Source organism: Notolepis coatsorum (genome assembly GCF_963971535.1).
Source record: "Notolepis coatsorum genome assembly, chromosome: 5".
Taxonomy (NCBI): domain Eukaryota; kingdom Metazoa; phylum Chordata; class Actinopteri; order Aulopiformes; family Paralepididae; genus Notolepis; species Notolepis coatsorum.
The window spans coordinates 117,505,220-117,527,166 of record NC_140169.1 but is presented as its reverse complement, the minus strand read 5'-3'; the positions used below and the strand labels follow the sequence as shown (position 1 = coordinate 117,527,166).

The following is a 21,947-nucleotide window of genomic DNA, read 5'->3' as shown; positions in this document are numbered from 1 at the left end:
TCAGCGCCCCCTCAATGGGGAGCGACGACGCCTCCCTTGCGGACCAGCTCAACACCTTCTACGTGCGGTTTGGTGCAAACATTGGCGCTGCTAGCTCAACGGCTAGTGACGTCACTGGTGCGCCGGCTGTTGTGGGGGGGGGGGGGGGCATCCGCGGGGGGGCGGGAACGCTCTCTCATTGACGGTACACAGTGTGAGAAGAGCATTTATGCAGGTGAACACCAGGAAGGCGGCTGGCCCAGATGGAATAACAGGACGCATACTTAAGTCCTGTGCTAACCAGCTAGCCCCTGTGTTCACCACCATATTTAATCGATCCCTGAAGGAGTCAGTGGTCCCTGCCTGCTTCAAGATGTCTACCATTATCCCGGTACCAAAGAAACCCTCCCCAGCAGGTCTCAATGACTACAGACCGGTGGCACTCACCTCTGTGGCCATGAAATGTTTCGAGAGGCTGGTCAAGGATCACATTTGTGCCTCCCTCCCCAGAGATATGGACCCTATGCAATTTGCATACAGGCCAAACAGGTCCACTGACGATGCGGTCTCCCAAGTACTGCACAGCACCCTCTCTCACCTGGACCGTCAGAAGGGGGGCTATGTGAGACTGTTGTTCATTGACTACAGCTCAGCGTTCAACACCATAGTCCCCACCAGACTGGTGGACAAGCTGATCGAGCTGGGTCTGAGCTCCGCTCTGAGCGCCTGGATACTGGACTTTCTGAGTGAAAGACCCCAGGCGGTCAGGGTGGGGGGTCAGACCTCCAACACCATCACCCTGAGCATCGGGTCCCCCCAGGGCTGTGTTCTGAGCCCTCTGCTGTACTCACTATACACACACGACTGTGTGGCCAAGTTCAGCTCCAACTCCATAGTGAAGTTTGCAGACGACACAGTGGTGGTGGGGCTGATCTCGGACAACGACGAGAAGGCCTACCGGGAGGAGGTTGAGGTACTGGAACGCTGGTGCCAGGACAACAGCCTGCTCCTGAACATTGGTAAAACCAAGGAGCTGATCGTGGATTATAGGAGAGGACAGCAGGAGACACACACACCACTGAGGATAAACGGGGCCACCGTGGACAGGGTGAGCAGCTTCAAGTACCTGGGGGTCCACATCTCAGAGGATCTGACATGGTCAACACACATAGACAGTCGTAAAAAAGGCGAAGCAGCGCCTCTACCACCTGAGACAGTTAAGGAAGTTCAGAGTATCGGGGAAGATACTCCAGTCCTTCTACGCCGGAGCTGTAGAGAGCATCTTGACTGGAAACATCACTGCCTGGTATGGAAACAGCACGGCACAGGACAAGGCCCTACAGAGAGTGGTGCTCTGCCGAGCGTACCACGGGTATTGCACTACCTCCCCTGCAGGCTCTATACAACAAGAGGTGCAAATCCAGAGCCTGCAGAATAATGAAAGACCCTCACCACCCCAATAACAGCCTGTTCCAGCTGCTGAGGTCAGGCAGACGCCTGCGAACACCAGCTACTAGGACAGAGAGGCTTCGGCTCAGCTTCTTCCCCCAGGCCATCAGAGCCTTGAACAATGAACACTGAGGGTCACAAAACACTGAACTCTCCACACACAAGCACACATTAGCACACACACGACACGCACGCTGTGCACGCTCGCACACTAGCAGCCACTTTAACATGAGAAAACACTCACTCATGCTGCACACGCCCACACTTATGGCCACAAAGGAAAGGTCACTTTAAAAATAGTATAGTAACAGTGTATTGCACTACCAAGGGACCTAGCATGTCCTTCATGCTCTGTAAATAACGATGTACAAATACCGTGATGTCCCACTATGTTACCCGTTTATTGCACAATGTTGTTTATTGGATTCCATTATATGTTGTACTACTGTATTGCACATCGTTGCGGGCAAGACCACCCGCATTTCATTGTATACTTGTATGCCATGACAAATAAAACTCTTGACTTGACTTGATCAATGTTGCGTACGCACAGATATGTGCGTAACCCGTGCGTACGATCATTTCTAAGCAAAGTGTGCAATTTGAACGTGTGCTTGACTTTGTGCGTATATCTACGCTCAGCTCAGACCATGCGTACCTGGCGCCCGGCGGTAGAATATGGAGACTGCAGACGGACGGCATTATGCTTTCATCAGTTTCATGCATTAGTTTCAACGCGGAAATAAGCTTCCGTGCATTAGTTTCAACACTGGCGCGTGTTCTGTATGAACCGTAATTCATTATAGTTCATTGTAAAATAGCGACAGTACAAGAGGTTGGCCTGCTTGTTTGGCACGGGGGGGCAGACGCAGAACACCCACCTCCAAACGCGATTAAATATTGTTTCAAATAAAAAGCGAAATACTATTATTTTGTGTGTCATGTTTCCAAATAAGATTGGTCACAACAAAATGCTTTCTACTTCAATTTGTTGGTTAGAATAGATGACCTCTGTTGAAACTTCACTGAGACTAAGACAGTCTATTTGTGAGCTCCTGCACAGACGTGATAATAATAATAATAATAATAATAATAATAATAATAATAATAATAATAATAATAATAATAATAATAATAATAATAATAATAATAATAATAATAATAATAATAATAGCTTCATTTTATATAGCGCCTTTCAAGAGACCCAAGGTCGCTTTACATAGATAGGGGGGGGAAATAACAAAGTAACAAACATAGTGGACACAGGGCTCTACGCTAACCTTCCACACACAAGCACACATGAACACACACACGACACGCACACTGTGCACGCTCACACACGAGCAGCCACTTAACACTTTAACATGAGCGGGCACACACTCATGTCGCACACACGCACACTTATGGCCAAAGGAAAGGACACTTTAAATTAGAATAACAGGAACAGTGTATTGCACTACCAAAGCTAACTAGCATGTCCCATATGCTCTGTAAATAACTATGTACAGATACCGAGATGTCACTCCATGTTACCTGCTACCTGTTACTGCACAATGTTGTTTCCTTCTTTTGATTCTATTATATGTACCACTGTATTGCACATCGTTGCGGGCAAGACCACCCGCATTTCATTGTATACCTGTATGCCGTGACAATTAAAACTCTTGACTTGACTTGACTTGACTTAACCTTTTTCACTAGGGGCACAGGTGCTCCTAAATGAAAAAATTTAGGAGCACACAAAGAAATTTAGGAGCACCCAAAAATATTTAGGAGCACAGTGAAAATATGTCAAGTAACAGAGTTTATTTTTTTTTTCAAAAATAAATGTATATTTGTACTGTGCGTGCATGTGCAAACGGGACACATCTGTGCAATAGCACATACCACCAAAGTCACTGGCCCACTGTGTGCGTGTGTGTGTATCATCTGCGTGTGCAAACGGGAATGGGACAGACATTTGAACTATTAATTAAGTGATTAATGCCTACTATGGCAAAGTTGTAGCCAACAACTAGGCCTAATAAGAAAGGCAGTGATATTGAACAAAAAGGAGACACTGGCTTTACAACCAGGGCCATCAGTAGAGGGGGGAGCTAGTGTTGCTCTTTTAGAAAAATAATCCTTTCAGGGTTGCCTATTGAAATACTGTACACCTCCAGTACAGTAGTTTGCGTGTCAGGTAGACCATTGATTGACAGTCGATTCTGCCAATTACGACGTCACACCGTTGCACTCTGGCCGTCCGGCGCTGCAGCTGGACCCTATTGCCACACCGCTTGCACTCTGGCCGTCCGGCGCTACAGCTGGACCCATTGCCCACCTCTGCGGTTGATAACGCTAGCCAAGTTAGCTGTACACACATACACAGTGGGCCAGTTGTAGGGGTGTAACAATGCATCGCAATGCATCAATCCTACTTTGCAATATTTACAAAACATGACATTGTTTTCGAACTCTAGCCATGGGGAAATGTTTAGCCAATTCACGTTAAATTTGTATGTCTTCCCTCCGGCTCCAGTGGGTGTAGCTTCGCTAGCTACAGTGGCTACATTGGGTGCTACAGTGGGTGTAGCCTCGCTAGCTTGGCCAACTTCGCTAGCATGCTGGCTAGCGTCAGTATCTTGGTTAACGTTAACGTTAACCATCACCTCTGTAACATGAGCTGCCTCGCCTGACTTCTCATTCTCCGGTATCTTTCGCGCAAAATAAAAATGAATGGGCTTCGACATGGCTGTATTATTGTTTGACTCAGACAGTGACGCAGCCGCTGATCATTACTTTCGGTTTCCAGTCGCGTGACCACAGGAAACTACTGTGATTGGAACGTTTATGCGGCTGTGAACTGTGGGACTTGTAGTTTAACGATTCTCGCAGCAGAGAAAAAAAAGGACGAATGAGAGGCTGTACTCTGCACTCGCTGGCCCCACTCGCACGCCGTGCGAGTACTTGATTTTGCATGTTCGCACGCACATATTTTTAGGGGCATATGCGAGCAATATGGTCGCACTGTAGAGCCCTGGGACAGACACAACATAAATATGATTATGGAATTCAAGTTCGCGTTTTTATTGATCACATAGGCATGCTATACATATAGGCTACAATACATGGCAGTGAGATTCATTGTTCTTGTACTCTCGTATTATTGTTATAGTATATGCTATTATCAAGAAGGAAGTACATTCTTTTCAATCGTAGCTTTCCTTTAATTCGTATAGCCGAGAAGCAGTCTCCTATCAGCTTCATTAATCCCGACCCATCTCAACCACAGCATAACTGAGACCGGCTATGGAAACAAATCATAAATAGACTACTGTAAATAAAATAGCATAACATTATAAAGGATAGGCTATAGCAGGGGTTCCCTTTCTTCCCCGAGCCGCACGATTCCATGGAGACATATAGGAATATGATATGATATATAGGCTATACATGGGTCAGTCAGCGAGGAAATTTAGCCATTTGAGAACAGGCTATTATGGCCAAACGAGGGCCTATAGCCTATAAATATTATTAAATGTTTTCATAAGCGTAAAGATACAAGGACAACAGTTATATTAACGATCAAGTTTACTGTATGCAGGCTTCGCGGGGCTCCGTGTGACATGTCTGTGCCATGCTGCATTATGTGCAAATTACTGTTGCATAATGTAGGCTATGCATATATAATTTATATAGGCTATACCTAATACAGACAACAAAATAGATTGTGGACACAGTGTACCTGGACCTCCTTGAGCAGTTTGGTGACCTGGTGGAAGTTGAGGCGTGTGTCGATGGGACAGTAGACACACTTCATGGCCAGGGGCTGGTAGGGGGCCAGAGCATCCAGGTAGGAGAAGTCTGGTTCTGGGGGTTGAAAGTCAAAACAATAGCCGCTTATCGACAGCAAGGCTATTGCATGTCAAGGGTTTCCCCCGTGGCTGAGAACACACTAACATGTATCAACAGCAAAAGCAATACTTTCACTTATACACAATACTTTCATAGACCAATATTGGGAGCTGTTAATTGCCATGTTTAAAAGGTCCCCTCCACTCAATGACTTTGACTACATCACCAGTGCCCTGTTCACATTCTTTCACTGGAGGGGGGGGGTTCTCTGTACTTCCTCTCAAAATCACCTGTGTGATGCAACTAATCCTCCAAACCAAATCATGATCGCTATTGCCCAACTGGTCACACCGTCATCCAAGAAATGCTAACATGAAACTCGTATTACAAGTTGATACATCTAGTGACCTATGCACAAAAACAATATTTTTTAAATTATAATGCGATAATCATTATATATGATTGTGTATAAAGCTAAGAAGTGTTCATTTTTGGCGAACCGTTTAGGTGGAAAAATGAGAAATGTGAGGGGGGAAGGGGGGTTCATAGATCCTTGCTTTCTCAGTGAAGGCAAAGATGTAGGGATGCTGCTAAGCCATTTTCAGTAGTTAATTGAACATTTATGGTGGAAAAACCATTACAAACTAATTATTCAATATACACATATTTTAAAGTGTTAAAAACACACATATTTAAGGAAATGCAAAGGTAGCACCATGTGCCAAGTAATACTAATGTGTTTTTGTTTAAAAAGTAGGAATAGACCTGTCGCTAAACCACGCCCCAAAATAGAATTTGTCCAATCATATCACAGCAAAATCCTCGCTGCACAAACCTCTGTCAACTAGGTTTGTAGGCTGTAGGGCTGTCTTAAATACTTCGAAGCTTCGTTCGATGGCACAAGCTTCGAACATTAAAAGAAAAATCGAAGTAAAAAAAAAAAAAAAAAAAAAACGAAAAATATTTATTTATTTTAAAAAAATCATTTTTTTTTTTTTTTTACTTCGGTGTGTGTGTGTGTGTGTGTGTGTGTGTGTGTGTGTGTGTGTGTGTGTGTGTGTGTGTGTGTGTGTGTGTGTGTGTGTGTGTGTGTGTGTGTGTGTGTGTGTGTGTGTGTGTGTGTGTGTGTGTGTGTGTGTGTGTGTGTGTGTGTGTGTGTGTGTGTGTGTGTGTGTGTGTGTGTGTGTGTGTGTGTGTGTGTGTGCGCATGGGGCCATTGGGTGGGGCCGGGGGACAAATACACTGGAGGAAAGTAACCCAGCTCAGCACTGCCCAAATTATATCATCACTATTGCCTGTTTGAAGGATATCATCCTCAAACACATATACACCACCTACACGCCTATTCTCAGTCCTTGCCCCACAATGGTGGAATGAACTACCCACCCCAGTTAGGACAGCCGAATCCCGTCCAATCTTTCGCCGTCGACTAAAGACGCACTTCTTCAACCATTATCTGAAATAAAATAAAAAAAATAAAATAAAAAAACTAACCCTAACTAACCTTACTGTCATGCACTTGTCCTAATAAACTAACCTACACTGTAACACGCAACACTTTGATGAATATTGTTACTCAGCTGATAGAGTTGTATCCTTCCTGATGACCTGTCGTACAGAACTTGTAAGTCGCTTTGGATAAAAGCGTCAGCTAAATGACTAAATGTAAATGTGAATGTAAATGCCTTGTAGAATTCCACACATAAGAAAGAAAGATACTGGGATGAATAAACAAAATAGGAAATAAAATGTAGAAATGCATGCAATACATAAATAAATATGAATCTCCATATATGAAATAGAACATTTAGATAAGGTGCTACTGCGATGTTTTGGTGAGTTCTTTGTTTTTTTGTGGAAGTAGCCCTTCTTAAAAATGCATGAACATTCACTGATAATTGGTCTTATTATCATCTTAAACATTCTTGATTTGGGGGATTGGTAGTTCCCATGAAATCTGAAGTTGTTCAAACGACAACAGCGATCCACCTTGAATTAAATCACACAGCTGTGTTGGCTGTGTCACAGTCACGAAAGGGGCTACTTAATTCATTAATCCAATCCACTTTATTTATAGAGCACATTTAAAAACAACAAAGTTTACCAAAGTGCTGTACAAGTCCCACAACATAACATTATAGAAGCTTCGAATTAAAATCGAAGCTCGGCCCCGAAGCTTCGATTGCCAAAAAAAAATTCGAAGGTCAGCCCTAGTAGGCTGTATCAAACCAGACGGCTTTGATCGAAACCACTGTCAAGAGTTCAGTTTTATGTTATTATCTACATAATATCCGATGGTGAAACGCTGTGCATGGGGTGGGGTACCTGTAATTCAGACACCAGGTACCCTGAAAGACTGGATGGAGGAGTATATTTCATACCTTTTCCGAAGCCCAAACAAAAACTAGAGCAGTGCAAGCGGTGGATTCTACTGTGTCGTCGACCACATACACAACTGAATGTGAAGACCATTACCAAGGACACTTATGTTTGCTCAAAGGTAAGGTCAATTCATAAAGACATAATATTTGACGGCATGTATTAGAAACGTAGACCAAACTATTAGTTTGCTAACGTTTGACTTTGACTGCGAACTAGCTATCGTATATCACTTTAAATAGGTTCAGAAAATAACTATTATCACAGGATTGGAGAAATGTATATGAATCAATAGATGTGGATTCTGCTTATGATTCTTTTCTGAATATGTTCCTGCTGCTATATGACAGAAGCTGTCCAATGCAGCAAAGTAGAACAAATGCAAAAAAATCTGCCAAACCCTGGATTACGGGAGGTATGTTCAGTGGTGCAGTCGTAATATGGGCCAAGGCCAAACGCCACGTGCATGCGTGCTCCCGCGCGCGCGTGCACGCGCATACATGTCTCTCTCCTCTTTCAGGAGCTGGGGACGAGACAGGCAGTCTTTTGTCACATAACACACGCCCAACACTCCACACACACACACGCACACACAGTCTAGGTGATAAGTGCCGGCCGGGGTATACGGCGCGACGAGTAATTTTTGTGTCGTCGCGCCGTATAGGCACCCCGGCCGGCACTAATCACCTAGACTTTGCATAATAATAGGATGCGCGCATTTCTGCCTCAGTGACGTAGCCTAAACGTCGTTTGACCACGTATGCCCACCACTGCATACCTGGGTATGTTGAATGCTTGCAAAAAAAAAGAACACCTTATATAGAGAATTTATAAAGCATAGAAATAAAGAGAAAGAAATTAAGTATAAACTATACAAAAGTAAACTAACTGATATTGTTAGAAAATGTAAGAAAGAGTACTATAATAATGTATTAGAAAAAAAATTAAATAACAAAGGGAACATGGAATATATTAAACTCAATTATAAGAAATAAAGCAACTAGTTCTGGATTTCCAGATGAATTTATAGATGAGGGAAAGTCAGTAAGTAATACAAATGAGGTGGCAGAATTTCTTCTTTGTGAATGTAGGGCCTAAATTGGCAGAGGAGATAACCCCGCCACAAGGGGGAGGTGTTTCTAACTATTTTGAAGAAAGGAACCCAAGTACTATCTTCTTGAGAAAAACGGATAAAAAAGAAATTATGGATACTGTGAACAATTTTAAGAATAAAATATCGACAGATTGGAACGGCATTGACATGACCTTAATTAAGCAAGTAATAATAGCCATAGCAGACCCTTTAGTGCATATTTGTAACCTCTCATTCAAACTGGGTGCCTTCCCCACCAAAATGAAAACTGCAAAAGTGATACCGATCTTCAAAGCCGGTGAGAAAAATCTATTCACCAATTACAGGCCGGTTTCTCTTCTTTCCCAGTTCTCAAAGATAATGGAAAAGGTATTTGCAGCACGATTGGACAGTTTCATTGATAAACACGCATTACTTATAGACAGTCAATATGGATTTAGATCGAATCATTCAACGGCATTGGCACTAATGGACCTAGTAGAAGAACTGACAAGCATAATTGATAATAAGAAGTTTGCAATAGGGGTCTTTATAGATCTGAAGAAGGCGTTTGACACTATAAATCATGATATTCTGCTACTAAAATTGGAAAGGTATGGGATCAGAGGAGTAGGGCTCAATTGGTTAAAGAGTTACTTAGAACAAAGACAACAGTTTGTGCAGTTGGGGGAGTACAGGTCCACTCAGTCAAACATAATCTGTGGTGTGCCGCAAGGATCAATTCTGGGCCCGAAACTATTCATACAGTATATAAATGATATAGGTAATGAGTCTAAAATATTGAAAAATGTAATTTTTGCTGACGATACAAATGTCTTCTGTGAGGGAGAGAACCTCCAAATGCTTTTAAAGAATGTCACAGCTGAGCTAACCAAGCTGAAAGTGTGGTTTGATGTAAATAAATTATCATTAAATATAAAAAAAAAAAACTAATTCATGATATTTGGTAAACGCGATATACAAGTAAATACACCGGTGGAACTAATGATTGATAGTATTAAACGGGAGAGGGTATTTGAGAATACATTTCTGGGTGTGATAATAGACCACAAACTCAACTGGAAACCTCATATCAAATATGTCAGGACTAAATTGGCACGGAGTGTTGGTGTTCCATGCAAGATAAAACACATTCTAAACCAAAAAACACTGTATACACTGTACTGTACACTTCCTACCATATATGAGCTACTGTGCGGAGGTGTGGGGTAATACCTACAAAAGCACTCTACAGCCAATATGCACCATGCAAAAAAAGCAATAAGAATAATCAACAATGTAGGATATTATGAACACACCAATAACTTATTTATAAAGCTACAAGCATTGACATTTATGGACCTAGTGGATTACAAAACTGCCCTCATTGTATACAAAGCCAGATATAAACTAATCCCAGGCAACATTCAAAAATGGTTCAGAGACAGGGAAGGAGAATATAACTTAAGAGGGAGAGGGAATCTTAAACAACCAATGGTAAACACCACGCTGAAAAGCATGTGCATATCGGTGTGTGGAGTGAAGTTGTGGAATAATTTACCCGAATACATCAAACAGAGTAAACATGTGGCACAATTTAAAAAGCAGCTAAAAAAATACACATTGGAAAAATACAGAAATTAGTATTGAGGATAAACAAAGTTATGTTATATTGTGTATGTAGTGCTGTACTATATTCACTGCTGTCAAGTGAATCAAGTTTTTTTCTTTTCTTGTAATCTTTTAATATAAGTAAAAGTATATTCTATATTGTAATACACTAAATTATGTTATATCTAGTAAAATTAATGGAAGAACAAATATAAATGTAAGGGGGTAGGGATCAATAAGCTTAGCTTCCCTCTACTCCTTTTTTGGACATGTCTGCTAACCAAACACATTGCTCTTGACCTTTTGTTTATAATTCCTTATTTTTTTCTTTTTTTAATGTTTTTTTAATTTGTTGCTATGATTGTTTGGTTCGACGGAACAAGATATCGTGAGTTGTTTGGAGAAATATGGAGAATAACATGTCCAAAAAATAAACATTTTCATTCATTCATTCATATCCAGCCCAGTTAGCTAACGTTAGCAGCCAGCTAGTGGTAAATAAAGGTTATAAACAGAACCTACCCTGGTAAATAAAGGTTATAAACAGAACCCACCCTGGTAACTAGTCTTTAATATCAATATTTCAAAAATCTGTGATCGGAATCATATTTCCCCTCTGCAGCCTTCACACACAGTTCTGAGCTCCTCTCAATCCTCTAGCGGTTCAAGAGCGCCATCTGGTGGCCGATCGGCAGAAGCGCCAAACAGGAAGTCATGTGGATGAAGTGGTGATCACCCATATTACTTCCGGGCACTCGCTATAGGTCCCGGGACTCGATCTCGACACAATACATAGCGATCCGTTGCCAATAACTCGATAAACAACATGATTTGGACGTATATACTATTATACAACCTGGAAATGGACCGGGTATTTCGACATCCCATAATGGAAAACTGTCTACCCCACGCTGATCGCCAAACGGCCCGAGGAGACTGGGGTGAGTTTTAGCGTGTAATATTACCGTGTTCGATACTAACTGATCTGATGAACATTTGACCCACATTAGATGATTGGTATAACGCTGCCCACGGAATTATAAACGCCCCCCTCGCCCATCCGGTCAACATCAGATGACGTGTAGTAACTTCCAGAAGTCCGTCCAGTTGGAATTTTTTATATCGCGCCGATTGCTATCAAACTGTATTTCATCATCAATATAATGCATTTGGGGCTATAAATCACATTCTGGAGAAAGCTGCAGAAAGAGATGAAAACATACTTATACCTTAGACCATATTTTAGTATGAATATGTGAATGAAAAAGTTTAACGTTGCTATACCATGAACAATACATATAGGACCTTGAATGGGCCCTAATAATGGCAATCTAGCAATAGAATTTAAAAAGTTATAGCCCTGCAAAGAAGGGGAACTTCTCCATGTTAAATAGAGCTGGCAACGGATGGTATATCATGAATTTAGCCTTAGGCAATCAAAGTGTTAATCTTCATCAACAGTTGCTGATATTGCAAATGTCAACAGACCAGGCTATTAATCCATAATGGAGGTACTAGAAGAAAGGGTAACCAAAATCAACATGTTTCTCCTTCCAAGGGTCATCAATAATCACAGCAAATGTTGTGACTATGACTAACGGGTCAGGAGATTGACAATGTGCATCCAGCGATAACATTTTAATTCGATTTGTGAACTATGGGTCTGGGTAGGGCTGGGCGATATGGAAAAAAATCATATCGCGATAACGATATGATAATGTTATCATATTTCTCGATATCGATAATTATCGAATTGTTATAAGTATTAAATTTTTTTTTTTTTTTTTTTAACAACAGATGTATGTTTATTTTGCAGCAATTCTTTGTCATTGCCGCCATCTTTAGTGTTACATCCCCTCACACTCCAGTTCTCAGGCTGCAGCTGGTTTAAAAGCTAAAGTAAACTGGCTTCTCTGCTGGCTGTGGCTCCAGGGGAGTTGAACAGTTCTGGCTCCGCTAGTTTATTTTCGATCTTTTGGCGCTTTTTTGGTGGACAAACCACCGCACATGTGCACCGTGACTCGTGACTGGAGTCTAGTTCTGCTAGCACACATAGCCTACTGTGTACAGACGGTTTCAAACTGTATTTTAAATTAGAAAGCAAACAAAATAAATGGACAAGAGAAAAATAAATCTCAATTTGGTCAGTATTGTCATTTGGACAAGCAAAGCCATTACTTTAAGTTGCAGGCAAGAAAGACAAGTCTGTCCACTGTCTCTGGTTTTAAAACTGCCCTGTTGCAGGTCAAAAAAATAAAAATATATATATATATAAAAAAAAAAACGATTTTCGATTTTTTTTTTAATTTCGATATTCGATATCGATTATTAAAATATATCGCGATATTTATCGTTATCGTTATATCGCCCAGCCCTAGGTCTGGGGTTGGGACAAAATCAATTTTAAGCCTTGTCACAGCATTCATTTGGCTACAAGAATATAATGGTAAATTACCATAGATGTATCACAACAACACATGATATTGTTCGCTATTCCAGTTTATATCGTACATCCATGTAAAAAAAATAAAGGCTATTTATGTACACTTTAGTTGTGGGTTTTCTTTTCTAATCAGAGTGATCCATCTTGAGAATGTGTTGTATATGCATTTATTTATATTTATATTAAATATAACTTATACTTAGTGTTATAAGAAAAGTTATAAGAAAAAGAAAATGTCCTGTACCCATATACTGTGATTTACAGGTATTTTGGTAAATGGCTGTATTTATATAGCGCTTTTATCCAAAGCGCTTTACAATTTGTTTCTCACATCTTACCCATTCACTCACACACCGACGGTGGAGGCAACCATGCAAGGTGCCAACCTGCTCATCAGTGTCTTGCTCAAGGACACTTCGACACGCTGCCCGGGAGGAGTGAGAATCAAACCGGGAACCTCCGGATTACCAGACGACTGCTCTACTCCCAAGCCACTGTCGCCCCCTATTATTAGGTCTATTTTATTATTACCGGTAGGTATTTTTACTTTGGTCTCTATCACTATACATTTATAGTTAGTGTAATCAATCATTTGACCTGATGTACACTAGAATGTGCAGCATACCATTATCTGACGTCTCACCCCTTTATGGATGAGGATTGTTGGCAAGTGACAGCTCTCACTTTTTTCCTCATTCTAGTGACTAGTAGTGACACAACTGTCGGGTCTAGCTCGTATACTGCGTTGGCCCACTAGCCTAAACTAAATGTATCAGCAATAATCATGGATTATCGTCATAGTTCTTGTAATCTTCAATCAAGTCAACTGTAAGTAATGCGACGTTATCTATAGCTAATGCTTGCATCACCATGGAGGTCTAAGGTAAATGTGTATCTCATGAACGTACTTTTCCACTGCATATTGTAACCCTCTCTGTCTGCTTCTAGATGAAATATTTGTGTTATCTTTAAAAAACAGGTCTATTACCTGCTGTGGTAAATCTCCCGCGGCATAGCCCCTTTCGTGACTGTGAAGCAAGGCTTGCATCACAGTCAGGAAAGGGGCTACCTACGGCCATCGTCAACGAGAGTCATCCACGGTCGGCTTAGCTTGACCGAGTTTTCAAAGGGGGCGTGGTTTAGCGACAGGTCTATTCTGCTCTGAAACAGAACAGGGCTTTTTACAAACACAGTTACACACAGGAGTACCACATACAAAGTTCCAAAGGACATACCATACTGGAGCTCCCATTGAGTCCAAGGAAAGGGAGGGTGTTAAGATCCAATGAGACTCACAACATATTCTGAACGACAGCCAATCCAGCGCCAATCTGAACCATTACTGTTACAAATATACTGTAGATCTCTAGACCATTAGTTTAAAAGTATACTATACATCTAGACCATTCGTTTAAAAGTATACTAAACGACCAGATAAAAAAAAAAAAGTATACTATATATCTAGACCATTAGTTTAAAAGTATACTATATATCTCTAGACCATTAGTTAAAAGTATACTATATATCTAGACCATTAGTTTAAAAGTATACTATATATCTAGACCATTAGTTTAAAAGTATACTATATATCTAGACCATTAGTTTAAAAGTATACTATATATCTACACCATTCGTTTAAAAGTATACTATATATCTACACCATTCGTTTAAAAGTATACTATATATCTAGACCATTAGTTTGCCGTTACCTAACAAAAATGATTGAGATATAATCCTTGTCTCTCCATTAGAAAATAAAGTAGCCATGCTTTGACTTCTGACATGTTAGGACATCGCTCTTGGTATGGGATTTTGGTATTGGGTAAAACTCTCTATTCTAGCCTGGTATCCGGGTCCAAAGCACCGATGTTTTAGTCTCTGCGGCTCACCGGTGAAGATGATGGTGTTGAGGCCAGACTTGCCCCACAGCTCCATGAAGTGCACCACGTCCCCGAAGCGCAGGGAGGGGTGACCGGTGAACACCACGCACGGCTGGCGGAACTCTGTGCTGAAGTCGCCGTGGATACTGGGGTAGTGCTTCAGCTTGTTGGTCTGGATGAGCTTTGTTTGTCCGAGGGAAGCGACAATTGTGATTGGAGGATCAAGAAAAGAGGGCAGGGTTTGAGATAGATCCATTGTGAGAGATAGTCTATATTTTCTTAATTTTTTAAAGGATGGCAAGCAGTCCATTCCCCTACATAATAGTGTATTTTGGGAGACAGCTGGGATCTTAAAGCTAACGTAAGTTACAGTATAATATTAATACTACATATTTCACAGTACCCTGCAGTCCAATAATGAACATCAAATGGATTATCCAACATGTGATGGATAATTAATGTTTAAGCAAAAATGTTGATATGTATATCGTTATTGAAAACAGTCCTTCTGCATCTCGTGACCTCCCCCTCCCCGCCCCAGGCCTTACCTCTGCATGGGGGAACGGAGGTTCTGGGAGGTAGACCTTGCTCTGCTTGTTGTGGCAAAGCCTGGTGGAAGAAAAATATAAATCTGATATCTTTTCATGGCCTTCCACAGTATCTCCACAACCACCATCACCACAGACAATGTAATACGTCTTTCTCTGGTCTGCATCCCCTTAACAATTGTATGTATTGAGCCGTACTGTATTGTACCCATTCTGCAATCTGTTAAATAAAGTTTTCATTCATTCATTCATTCATAGTGAACTGAGGTGTACGATTGTAATCGGACAACATTCATGGCTAATATACCATTTTATGGAATACCTGCAAAACCAGTGACCCAGTGGTGAAATAAAAAGAACTATGACCTCCAGTTGATAATAATAATAGACATTATTTGTATAGCACCTTTCATATAAGAACTGCAGTCTAAAGTGCTTCACAGCAGTAAAATAGATATAAATAACATGTTTACTTTTTTTGTATTTCTTGTATATTATTGTTAATTCTGGCTTACAGTCATCTACAATATTTTGCACTACGATCGCGTCGTTGATGGTCACAGTAACAATAGAAATCACCAATATACAAGAAAATATATATCCTTTGTTTATGTGAGCTCCTACACCCAAATGAGGTTTTAATTCTGGTTCAAACCTTCTAGCAGTGCTCATATTGCGATCCCTAATGCCATCCAACACCACCGACCCGCCAAGACAAATTCATAGCACGTGTAAAATGTAGTTGTGCGCGTCGTTATGATTCACCGACTCTGAACATTTACGGACCATTCGGCAAAGATCTGGGAGAACTCCAGGGAGCTGTTGGCCACGGGGGAGATGAAGTAGAAGGGCGTGGTGCCCAGGTTGGCACTGTCGATGAACTGGTAGAGACACTCCAGCAGGTCATAGATCACTCCAGAGGAGTAGCATGGCACCAGCACGTTGCCCCCGGCGCGGATCGTCATGGCTACAGGCACGGGGCATATTTAATTAAATTTATTAAAATGTTTATTAAACTGGACTTTGAAGAAGTTTTTTCATTGCATACATTGACAATGTCGTCATGCAGTGACACACACATGCGATGGGCGGCACACACAGATGCACATTTAAATTTGGTTGGGGGTCGCCGATGAAATGTTCCTCTCTGCGTTTGACCCATTACATTTGACCAATTACATGTTTGTGTTAAGCATGTTTTACTGGGAATGCACAGATACCGATCGTTTCACATTGAATACAATACATTTACATTTAGTCATTTAGCTGACACTTTTATCCAAAGCAACTTACAAGGTCTGTACAACAAGTCAGCAAGAAGGGTACAACTCTGGCAGCTAAGTGACATTGTTCTTCAAACAGTGTTGAACTTGAGTGCTACAGTCATGAGTGCATATTGATTGAAAAAGTGTGTTTTTAGGAAAATTCAATACAACTTCATTATTCAAGATGGAAATGTGTGGATCATGTGTTTCTTTAGTCGAGTCCTAAATGCAATGTTTACAAATGTTTTTAGATTCATCAACATCCGGATCACCAATTCTATATTCTTTATAGACTTGACAACAGAAACATTCTAAAACAGACCAAAGTTTATTTCCAGTTGCAGTGTTTACCAATATCAAATCTAACTGGAAATAATCTAGGGTTCAAGTCGTTCCCTTGCAACACAATTCTGCTGACGACTAAAATACAACACAAAATGACACATGGGGGCGAATTCACAAAGGGATTGCGCAGCTTTTTCTGACGCTATGCCGGTGCAAATAGCTCTGAGACACAGTTTGCTATCCACAAAGCAAGCGCAAAGGGTGAAATGCGTTGCGTCCCGGTGCGTCCGTGGTATTTGCGGGTATTTAAATGAGGTAATATGGGCGGAACATGTGCCACCTCCTTTTTCCTCCGTTTTTCTCCCATCCCAATGTTAGTCGTTATGCCAATTCCCAATCCCCTTCCTGGTCGCTGCGCACCTACCCCCTACAGTCGGTCTGGGAGAGTGGAGGCTATCACGTGCTTCCTCCGACACACGTCTAGCCAATCAACCGCTTCTTTTCACCTGGCAGCGCGGACTCTCACTGAGAGGGTGTAACGTGTGGAAGGATCACACTACCCCCCTTAGATCCTTTCCTCGCTGAGCAGGCGCCCCGACCGAACTGTAGGAGTCGCTGTTTACAATGACCAGGACCCACCCACCGGCTTTCCCACCCTCTAACACTGCCAATTGTGTTAGTACGACGGCCGGCCAAGCCGGAAGCAATGCAGAGAGCTGGGCTCGATACCAGTATATCCTGCGTTGGTGGCGAGCGCCTTGCCCACTGCGCCACCCAGCCGCCCTACATGTGCCTCTTTCTATGCAAATGAGCCTTGCAGATACACTCCAAATTCACAAAGATCGGCGCTAATTGCCAAGCGCAGTTAAATTGACGCTATTTACGTCTTCAGGGATTTGGTGGTAACTAAGCGTATTTATAAAGGAGTGTTTAGAAATAGGAAGCAAACGTATTCAATCAACACCAGTAATATGATAACAAATGTGGTTGCCAAATTCCCTGGGTCCACTTGCCATGCATAATCCTGCCAATGTTGGAGAGGCGGCGTACAATCTGGCTCACATCAGAACGTGCACATTTGATCGAGCGCACATTTGGCATCTTAAAAAGCCGGCTTAGATGCCTGGATCATAGCGGTGGGGCAATGCTATACATTCCCCCCAAAGCACATCACTCCTTTGGGTGCTGGGTTAGGTAATAATCGCAATAAAGAGAATAGCACACTCATATGCTCCAGAATCAACTTTTAATTTATAACGTTTCGTCAGGTCCATGAGGAGTAGACACCGGAAACACGGCCAATGAAAAGTTTATTCTGGAGTATATGATAATTCGGGTTCTATTATCTTAACTAAACATTAAATACAACTTTATCACTCAAAAAATATTCCTAAATGAGACAATATTTTCACTGGCACAGTGCCTAACTTCGGTCTAAAGATTCAGCACCATGGACAGGTCTGCTCAAAATAAGTTATTTGGGGATGACATGACAAACAAATGCAATGACGAAAGATTGTGACAAAAACAAAAGGATGCAATGTGTCATGAAAATACAAATTAAGCAAGCTCTATACATTACGAAATAAATGAAATACAATACGAAATAAACTAAATACAAATGGTGAAAAATATTGTTATGTCTATGCCTCATTTCGGGTTTATTTATTCCCCTTCCTGATATCTGCCAGCGCTGCAAACTGCTCCGCAAGCCAACTGCGCTGGAGCAAATCAGGAGCAAATTGCACACCTATGGGCGTGTTTGTGCTAGTATCTCATCCGTGCAATATCTTTAGTGAATGGCTCGCAAAGACGGAGCACACAGCGTGTGCTAATGTTGCACAGCGCAATTCATTCTTTGTGAAATCGCCCCATGGTGTGTTAAGACACCACAACCCATGATGACAGCTGGAGAGGTGAATATAAATGTGAACTGACACCTACCCAGGTTGCTGCAGAACTCCCCCAGCATGCCGTCTGGGTTGGCGGTGGGCATCTGGGTGAGGCCTGTCAGGATGAGAACGTCACTGTTCTTCAGGGAACTCTGGTCCATGGGCTGGGAGACAAGAGGAACAGGGGGACGATGGAGCAGGTGCGCAAAAGATGGTGGCTTCCCGGTGTGACATCATTATCCATCACAAAGAACTGCCTCGCTCAGCTCAAAGACTTTTTGATGCATCCCGGGTGCAGACTCTTTAAAACATATTGAAAACAAGGAAATGTCCTCAGTCACAAGATACCAAAGGGCTGAAACCAAGGGCCATGAAGCGTGTTTGTCTGCTGCTGTGCAACATCACTCCCACAGTGGGAAGTACCCAAGACTCAACACTCTGTCTTTCTATTGTGGGATGAGCCAGAAGCAAATTAATTAATGTGAATAATGTGAGTGTGAGAGAGAGAAAGAGAGCAATGAGGTGGACAAACAAGAAAATCTATATTTAAGTTAAAAAAATGTAAGTTTAAAAAGGTACCAGCAGTAAGATAAATCAATAAATTAAGATAAATTAGCACTATTGCACATTGTCCAATGGGAGGGGGGGGGGGGGCAGCATGCAGGGGGACTCGCCTGAGGTGTTAAACAGTCTGATGGCGGAGGGGACAAAAGATCCCCTGTACCGCTCAGTCCGTGAGCACAGCGATGACGATGATGTCGCCAAATTCTTCTGTACAAATTATTAATGCTACTCAAATTCATCAAGGGTCCCATCAAATATATGAGTCTGATTCCAAATCTTTTGATTGCTTATGGTGGTGAGAAGTCACTTAGTACGCTAAACATTGCTCTTACTACCCACTGGGGAAGCAACGTTAACACTTTGGATGCCAACAACGCTATAAGTCGTTAGTTCACGACATATAGCGTTTGTTTGTCGTATTTTTTTTTATTGGCGATTTGAATTCATATTTCATCAATCGAGCCTCACGCTAGTGTTGCAGAGTCTCTCTGAGCTCAATTGGGAAGATACTGCCCCCTATCGTCTCTCCCTGTGTAACTGCACCCCATTAGTTTAGACTGATGAAGGGGTTTCCTCATTTTACTTTTCCGTCAAGCCAACTGAAGAGACCCAAGTTGATCGCCGGCCCGGAAAACACGTGGAATATATATTTACAGTACCCAACGCTGAATCAATAAACGCGATCAATATTTGGAATGGCGATCAGGAATTGGAATAATCTTTTTGGATAACATCTGATCTGAGGTAAGGAATCTATTTGACCAGTCTTAGGATAATCAGAGCTTTTTTCACAGAGATATCAACGTGTGCCCTATGTGTGTGTGTGTGTGTGTGTCTGTGTGTGCGCGCTGATCAGGAAATGAGAGAATCGATATTTCAGCCCGCTTCTATAGTGTGCATAAGTACACATATACTATCGATAATCTAGCGTTTATTTGAAAACGATTCATAAATAGGCCGAAAAATGTCAGTTTGTGTATGCCAGAATATTCCAGTAAATGCCGTTTATCACGGAATCTATATATTTTCCTGAAAAACAAGGGCTTTTCAAAATGCTATAAAATGGAAATGAACCGATTAAAAAACAATCCGTTTCGATAATGTTGACTGCAAACAAGTCATTGATAAACGACGGGCAGATTAGACACCATAATTTAATAATTTGACAGAGATTATGCGTTCACAACGCTATCATTGAAGTGGGTGGTGGCATTTAACCACGTTTTACCATGTTCACCAGTGGTAATCAAAGTGTTAATGGTCGCACTTGTGCAATGGTTTCGTGCCACTGTGGCCAGGGTATTTCACCACATTTTCTTATTTGTTATTTATAAAATTTACACAACATTTGTTGGAGATAATGATTTAATAATAGACCCCTTACAACTACCACAAAACCAGTGATGACTGGTGAAATGTTCCATGCGTCCAGTCCACGGGCTATTGTGAATTCACTCATCCGTTAACATGGGCGTGGAACTGAAGCAGCTCCGGTCGGCATCCACACTGGCCCTGGTGTAAAACAGCCTTCTTGGAGCTAAGCTGTAGGGTGTTGGTCTGGGAAGCTGGGGTTTTAGCTCCCAATTTGATGCAATGGGTATATGCTCCCAAATCAAGAGTGAAGAGATTGAATACAGATACTTGACTCCAGCGCTCAACTTGCTGAGCCGGGGAAGGGGGGGGGGGCAAAGACTACAGAAAGTACTTCTACACGATAGCTCTGATCAAAAACATTGTACTCCAATAAGAGTATCTGTGTGTTGCATGTTCAAAAGTCAACACAACCTCTTACAGTATATATAAGAAACTCACTGTGGGGCTGGGTGATTAACAGAGTTTCACTTCCCACGATCATGAAAACAAGATAATGAAGATAAAACTATATATTGTGCCACATGCCGTGTTGCTGTAATTTTGTCTTGTGTTGTAAATGCAGCGCACCCTTCCTTCACAGCGGTGTGCCCCTCCCCCCAAGCCCAAACAGTAGTTTCAGCTTGTGTTGAGAGGGAGGAGGGAGCCACCAGTCTATATATCTATATACTGTGCCTCTTTCCAATCGGTTATTGGGTCTCTTGACCAAAAGACCAACGACCTAAAAAAATACCAAAGGTGTTTCTTTGACCTACCTGTGGATGGGTGGTGAGGAGGGAGGAGCCAGACACATAAGCCACCTTCTCATAATGTGATTGGATGACCCAGTTGGAACTACCTAATGAGTAGCCAGAACTCAGGGGCGAGACCTGTACGGCTCCAAACAGCTCCTGGAGAACAACGTGAATAAGGTAAACAGGATAATTTCATGTCATCATGAAACAGCATTAGGGTCATGTTTTACTTCTGTAGTTGATGTGTTGATTTGAATAATGACCAAAGACAGTCGCAAAACACAGAGTGACAGCAACATTCGCTTTCAGTCCATCGTTGTGGACCAATGGGAAGAAATGTATGTATGGTCAGAGGTGGCAAGCAGGATTGTTTAATTAAATCGACTACCTTATTGTATTGTATTTACACCGCTTGCAGAGTCAGTGACAAACTTCAGCCTCTTTCCAGGAGTAGATGGATGACTGCATGCATGATGGATGCACCGATATATCGGCAGATAATCTGCATTGGCCGATATAGACTTTAAAAAGCACAATCGGTATCAGTCAGATACAAATTTTACAGCTGATATTTGGCCATCATACAGCTAGAGATCTGCTTAATGCTCATGCCAAAAGAACAACACTAGCAACTATGT

General features: G+C 41.8%; 1 protein-coding gene across 1 annotated transcript in view; it reads right to left on the bottom strand.

Moving 5' to 3' along the window:
• ints9 (integrator complex subunit 9) overlaps positions 1–21,947 on the bottom strand; it is a 55,382-nt gene that overhangs the window by 17,046 nt on the left and 16,389 nt on the right. The window contains exons 8-13 of the mRNA XM_084315077.1: positions 21,331–21,465; positions 18,693–18,804; positions 15,985–16,165; positions 15,199–15,259; positions 14,660–14,831; positions 5,156–5,280 (exon numbers count right to left, since the gene is read on the bottom strand). Coding sequence (XP_084171203.1) covers positions 5,156–5,280; positions 14,660–14,831; positions 15,199–15,259; positions 15,985–16,165; positions 18,693–18,804; positions 21,331–21,465 — 786 coding nt within the window. The remainder of the gene's footprint in view (positions 1–5,155; positions 5,281–14,659; positions 14,832–15,198; positions 15,260–15,984; positions 16,166–18,692; positions 18,805–21,330; positions 21,466–21,947) is intronic.